The 6,942-nt window shown below is 42.8% G+C and overlaps 1 protein-coding gene across 1 annotated transcript; it reads left to right on the forward strand.

Annotated features, from left to right (window-relative positions):
* The first annotated feature begins 2,435 nt into the window (after positions 1-2,435).
* On the forward strand, positions 2,436-6,849 carry islr2 (immunoglobulin superfamily containing leucine-rich repeat 2). Its single transcript, XM_061035426.1, has 2 exons — positions 2,436-2,766; positions 3,478-6,849. The coding sequence occupies exon 2, from the start codon at positions 3,487-3,489 to the stop codon at positions 5,629-5,631; it is 2,145 nt and encodes a 714-aa protein (XP_060891409.1). The 5' UTR covers positions 2,436-2,766; positions 3,478-3,486; the 3' UTR covers positions 5,632-6,849.
* Positions 6,850-6,942: the final 93 nt, after the last annotated feature.

Here is a 6,942-nt window from a genome sequence, read left to right on the forward strand (position 1 = left end):
TCTCCAGTGTTTATAAGTGTTGTAATGCAGACTGTTGGCTGCTAACATTGTTACTCATAGTTTAGGTGGAGATGTATGACATGTTTTTTGGGGGGGGATCTGTTCATGATGGGCCAGTCGAGTTGATTAAATCCAGACTCTGCTCATGCTGTCAGATAAAAAACCAACTATGAAAAGGGGTCCTTTTACTTGACTCCACACTGCTTGTATAAGAATAAGCTGATTCTGTAAGATTTCCTGCAGGACATTTAAGTATCACTCCCTGTATCCTCTTCACTCTCAGCAGACCTGAGTTTGGATGGTGACCATGAGACCTTGATTCCCAGAGACACACGGCGACAATTTGTAGCTCTGCGATTTCCTGTTGTGCCTCTTTGAACAGGAACACTGATTATGAGAAAGACAGTGCAGGTAATTATAGAATAAAAACAAACAAACACATGTCCCCTTTCCCTCTAAGGAAACCAACGTCATGTTTTTGAGGAATGAACCCCACCCTGTGCTTGATTTTTAGATCCAGTGTTCTCCAGCAGAGGTCACTGTTATGTAAGAAAACATAGTAACAACCACACCATGAACTACTGAATCACAACCACTACACTTTACTAGATCTAAACATAGGTCTAACCTTAACTATGAAACAAGTCTTACAAACATAAATAAAAGGGAATAATCTTCTTACATATTGATGCTTTTCTTTTCTGCTTGCTTGAATCAATACTTTTACATTCCACCATTGTAATTGATGAGTGGATAAGTACAAGGACAGAATTAACTCCAATGCTCATTTAATTTACATTGACTTGTCTATTTATTTCTTTTCAGTTTTACCTTTATTCAACCAGGAAAAGCTGATTATTTATAGATGTATTTATCCTTGAGCCACATAGTGTATTTTTAAAGTTAAACACAACACAGCCTGCACACCTCTGTTACTTTAATATTTAATTTCTGTTGTTCTTTTATTTAACTTAATTTTGCATTTTATTTTCACTTTTGCTTTGGTAATGTAAATGTATGTTTCCCATGCCATTAAAGACCTTTTAATTTGAACTGTTGACCTTTGATCCCAAAAAAAATTCACATGACGAGTCTCTGGAGAGAACTAACAATTTAAACAACCAGTTAATGAGCATCTGTTTCTGTCTGAGCTTTGAGTTGTCTTATTCTGACTGCACGAAGCCTTGTGGTAACTTACTTCAGGTAAAGTTTGGAAAACATTTCCATACAGAACTGATCAGATCTTTTGTACACGCTGGAAGCGACATCAAGGTGTGTTTTAATAGCCAGCAGGTAAAAACTTCAAATGTCGACTGCGGTCTGTTCAATGTTTTTATCTGCTCAGTCTGTTCAGAATGGTCGGCTGTTGTTCAGTGTTGTTGACCGTCTTCAAAAACTGAACCTATCCCTTCAAACAGTCCTTTGATGATGCGACACACACACACACACACACACACACACACACACACACACACACACACACACACACACACACACACACACAATGGGCCTTACGTAGCCTACCTATCCAATCTAATATGAACTATAGCTATCTGAGTCAAAGTTTGGGGCATCAAGATGAATGAAAAACACGTATTTCCCTTTTTATGCAGTGTATAGGAAGATGTTGTTAAGACCAAGGAAGCCTGTTTGATTGATTTTGCAGTAAGTCGGTGTGTGTCCTGTAGATCCTTCTTTTAACCAGAAGATGGCAGTATTGGAGCAGGAAATATATCTCCTTAAATACCAATACAGATTCATGTGACTGAGACATATAAGGAACTATAATGACTTATAATGCTTGTTATGATGTGTAGGCTTATAGTGGATGTCTACTGTATTCATTTAAAATAAATGATCGTTTTTTTTTTGTTTTTTTTAAAGTAGCCCAATCCTAAACAAGTAGGCTACAGACTACTGAAAACATCTCGTGTTAAGGGGATATAGGCTATACAAACAAATGTGATCTTACACGTTTTCTGTCATCTTCTTTTGAGCCTTTGCTTTTTCCGGCAACAACATATTAACTAGGCCTAAAGCTAAATAAAACATCAGCCATTAAACCACACTTTCTGAATAAAGGAACATCAAATGATCTGGAACTGGTTTGCGGTCTTTTCCTTTGTTGGACTCCGTTTGTCAGTCTTTATCCTTTGTTTTCCTTTTTGTTTAGGAAAAATAAAGCCTAGCCTATATAGGCCTATTTCCGCAGTTTCGAAAGATGTTTCTGTACACTATTAGCCTACTTGCACCACTAACAAACTTGAGCTGTCATTGCGTTTGGAAGCTCCTTGCTGGGTCGTTTTTTTTTAAGACAAAGGGTTGCAGCTGAACCGAACGAGGTCAAAGATTAGACTCGGGTCGGGGTAATAAATTAAACACCGCGTCCTTAAATTATGAATTTCCTTTGAGGATGGTGGACCCAGAGCTTCTGTATCTTTAATAGAGAGGAGAGAGATGGGAGAGGCTGCGCGTTCACGACTTCCTTTTCTCGCTCCTCGGTGGCGGGGACGCGCAATGGATCGCACACCTCGGGCTGGAGTGGGAAAAGGCGCTTTCGGACTGCAAGAGCGTTCTCACCGGGGGAAAAAAATGATCCCTTTACCGCCCTTCGTCCTCGCTGCCGCTGCCGACGTCTGCAAAAGTCATGTGAAAGGATCCACGACAAACGAGGACGAGAGTTTTTCCGACTATTAAACTTGTTTCTGAGGATTTTAAACTCCGATAGTGATTAAACGACACAAGATTGAAGTTGACATCAGACAGGTAAGATGATTTTGTGGTTAATGAGTCAGTTACTGCAGGTACAATAGAAAGGAAAAACCATCAGCATTATCCTGATAAGCGGTCAAATGGAAAACATCGCCCTGTAGGTCAAATGCAACTGAATCACAAGGGCATTGGTTTAGGAGTGCAAAAGCTATACGAATCTGTAATAAATAATGAAAATATAGCATTTTACCTCTTGCGCAACGTAAAGTTTAACTGCAATATTCAGGTGTTTCAGCACTGTGGACAGCGCCTGATTTTATGCACCGGACTTCAGACGCGCTCAGAAAAAGCAGAGACCCCCTGACCCTGAAACGACTGCAAATATCACACACACACACACCTGCATAAAAGCTTTAACAGAGTGGATAAATGTGCAAAACTTAGAAGAAGAAAAATGTTGTTTTCGTTCCGTGCATTGGTGCTTTTGCATGTGTAGCTTTTGATCAGTTTGTAGACCAGATGCAGTTTTCACATATTGTTGTTTCTGTGTGTTCTGACTTTATAATGCATGTTTGAGTTGTGTTAAAGAGCTTTGATGCCATTTGAAACAAGGAAAGCTTCTCAATAAACACACAATTGAATTGGTACGAGACGTAAAACCTTTCACAGTGCATTTCCGCTGCCGTGATGGACATAATGGATGTAGTCTGAGTGTCTGATATGATTTTAACCTTTGGCTGAGGTCTGGTGTTTTGCTTCTTGCAGGAGCGGAAAATGGCTTCACGGCTCCTGCAGCTCCTTGCCTTGTGGACTTCCGTGGTCGCCGTTGTACAGAGCTGTCCTGAGCCCTGCAGCTGCCAGGATAAATTTGCCCACCAGTTTGCTGACTGTGCTTACAAAGACCTGCTGGTGGTTCCTGTGGGTCTCCCCTCCAATGTGACCACTGTGAGCCTCTCTGCCAATAAGATTCAATTTTTGAAGAGCAAAAGCTTTGTGAACATCATCCAGGTCACCTCTCTCTGGCTGGCCCACAATGAGATTGTTACCGTCGAGACAGACACTTTGGCCCCTCTGATCCAACTAAAAAACCTGGACATCAGCTACAACAAAATCGTGAACTTCCCATGGGAGGATTTGCATAACCTCACAGCCCTGCAGCTCCTTAAAATGAACAACAACGAGATGATCAACCTTCCCAAGGATGCTTTCTCCACTCTGAAAGATCTGCGGTCGCTGCGAATTAACAACAACAAGTTCACCACCATCGTGAAGGGGACCTTCAGTGCTCTCTCCTCCATGTCCCACCTTCAGATCTTTAACAACCCTTTCTCCTGCTCCTGCAGCCTGGAGTGGCTGAGGGACTGGATCGCAACCACTAAGATCTCCGTCCCCGAGCCACAAACAATTTTATGTGAGACCCCTGAGCACCTGAAGGGCACACAGGTTACAAATGTTCCCAAACTGGTCTGTGAGCTCCCTTCTGTCACAATAAACTCTCAGCCTGACATTGAAAACACTGAGCTTTATGAGGGTTTCATGGTGGTCCTGAACTGTGAGACAACAGGGAGCCCTAAACCTCAGGTCACCTGGGAGGTCACTGCAGGAAATCAGAATTATTTCTTCCCTTTGCCCTCTGCTGGAGAGATAAATGACGCTCCAGTTAATGACAAAACAACCAACAACAGATTCCTGGTCTTTCGAAATGGCTCCATCGTCATCCCTCGTCTGAGTAAAAAGGAGGATGGAAACTACAGCTGCTCTGCGGTGAATGATTTAGGTAGGGCTGAGAGCAGCTTGAAGGTGTCTATGGCAGCCAGCCAGAAACACAACGGCAGCCCACTGCCTGGTTCTACATCTGAAAAGATTCAACCTACTTCTAATAAGCCCTCCGACCCCATGACCTCCAAGAACAATGTGATCAACAGGGCGAAGTCTGGTGAGAGGACAAAGATCAGTCCTGAAGGTTCACCAGACAAAAACAAGGGCAAAGGGCAGACGGGTGGATTTTCCAAGGGCACCACTTTTGCAACTAAGTGCGGGGTGAGAGACAGCAGCGAGTACATCTCGAACCACGCCTTCAACCTAAGCCTGGACGATCTGAAGCAGTACACTTTTGATTTTGGGGTTATTGCATTAGAAGTGTCTGAGACAGAGGCCAAAGTTCAACTGAATCCACTGCAGCTGCCAAGCATCAAGTCTAACCTCCATCTGAGTCAAACTGAAAACCAGGAAACAGTGAATAGAGAGCCGCTTGGTCTGTACCAGTCCTCAAACAGCCAAACCACCTTAGACATGCTCTACCTCTGTGTGGATACAGGAAATGGACACTCAATGGTGCAGTGGTCAAATATAGAGGAGGGGGTTAATGCCTACAGGTTCCATGGTTTACAGCCTGGCACCAATTACACCCTCTGTCTCACCTATGGAGGGCAGGACTGCCAGGTGCAGGTCGTTTTCACAACCAGGAAGAAGATTCCCTCCCTCCTCATCATCGTGGTGGTCAGCATTTTCCTCCTGGGTTTGGCCACCGTTCCCTTACTGGGGGCCACCTGCTGCCACCTGCTCTACAAGTACCAGGGGAAGACCTACAAGCTCATCATGAGGGCTCAGAATCCGGATCAGATGGAGAAACAAATGAATGAATTTGATCGCAGGACGTCTTTTGTGGAGTCTGAGAAAACCTTCAACCCCAGCGAGGGGGAGGGGGAGGCCGAGCGAGAGGGAGAGGAGGGAGACGGAGAAGAGGAGGGAGAGGCAGAGGGCAGCGTAGTGACTGGGTCCATCCCCGGTTCTTCATCCAAAACCAACCCGGAGGAGTTCGAGGTGGGCTCGGAGTACAGTGACAGGTTACCGCTGGGCGCAGAGGCGGTCAACATCTCCGAGGAGATCAACGGGAATTACAAGCAGCCGAGCCGTTGAGATCATCCCAAGTCTGCGGGAAGATTGTACAATATTTTACTTTTAAGTAGCCTACATTCAAGCAGGTAACTCACCCACCATTACTACACGTGAAGGCTTGTGATAAAGAAAAGTGTATCCTTTCATTTTTTTACCTCAGACCGTCAATCACTTCAGATTGTGACTTGATTCGTGTGACATTTGTAGTCTACTGTAAGGTTTTAAAAAAAAATACATCAAGTTTGCAGTGCGAGCACACATTTATACAGTTTATCAGACCTCAAAAGTGAACGGACAACAACAACATGTTTCCTTCCTGCGGGACGGACGCGGATGGGCACTGATGACAGGCGCAATAACATGTGCGTACTGCGGCTAGACGCGGAGCTCTCCGGACATCTGCGTAATTTCAGACAAAAAGAAAAAAAAACATTTGGGAGAGAAAGAATTGAATACAAACATTTTGAAAGCACAAAAACGTTTAAACTAAAAATGAGCGACTGTTTTAAAGCCGTTTTGGCACAATGACATCAGGGAGCGATTGTCCTTTCTTACGTGTGCGTCTTTTCAGGGATGTGGATGAGTCTAAAAGAAAAAAAACAACAACAGTCTGACAAGGCTATTTCTCAGGATTCATTTGTCTTGGTCATAGACCTGCTAATTCAGATTTGAAAGATGGAAATTATAAATTAATCAAATTTAGATATTCGGTTTTAGAGTTACTGCGCCTCACCTGCCCGCCGTCCTGTGCCAAAAAGGGAAACTTTACCTTCAGCTGTCGTGCTCGTTAGAAATTTCCAGGTTATTTACCAACAAGAAATGTGGTTTGACGTAACGTAAGGCTTTAAAAATGTGCGACTTTAACCTCTTTATCAACGGGTGCTTGCTATATATTCTCGCTTTTTACAATGAACGTGTCCATGGCATGTCACACGTATTTCCTAGTGTGGTTTTTCTTAGTGTAGTCTATAGAGGACTGTAGATGTTACTGTCAACACGTGATGTAAAGCCATGTGAATTGAAATGATTATTATTTTTTTTACGACGGTAAGTTTCTATGAAGCCTCAACAAAAAGGGCGCGTCAGTGTCCGGCTTCACTGTCTTGTAAACTGATGCATTGAGTGTGTTTTTTGTGAACTGTTGTAAAACGAATCGAAAAAGACGCAGTGACCTTTTCAGAATTTTTTTACATTATTTTATGTAAGTGGAATTAATAAAACATGAAATTATAAAAACGACTTTCCCCTGTTTTTTGTTTACCAAGATGTTTCTGGGGGGAAAAAACAGAAAAATAAGCGATTGAGATTTCTATTAATGGAATTATAAAAAAT

Source organism: Labrus mixtus, chromosome 4 (assembly GCF_963584025.1).
Source record: "Labrus mixtus chromosome 4, fLabMix1.1, whole genome shotgun sequence".
NCBI classification, from domain to species: domain Eukaryota; kingdom Metazoa; phylum Chordata; class Actinopteri; order Labriformes; family Labridae; genus Labrus; species Labrus mixtus.

What these genes read in the sequence shown, in the direction of transcription:
- islr2 (XM_061035426.1), top strand. Translation starts at nt 3,487, where the DNA reads ATGGCTTCACGGCTCCTGCAGCTCCTTGCCTTGTGGACTTCCGTGGTC.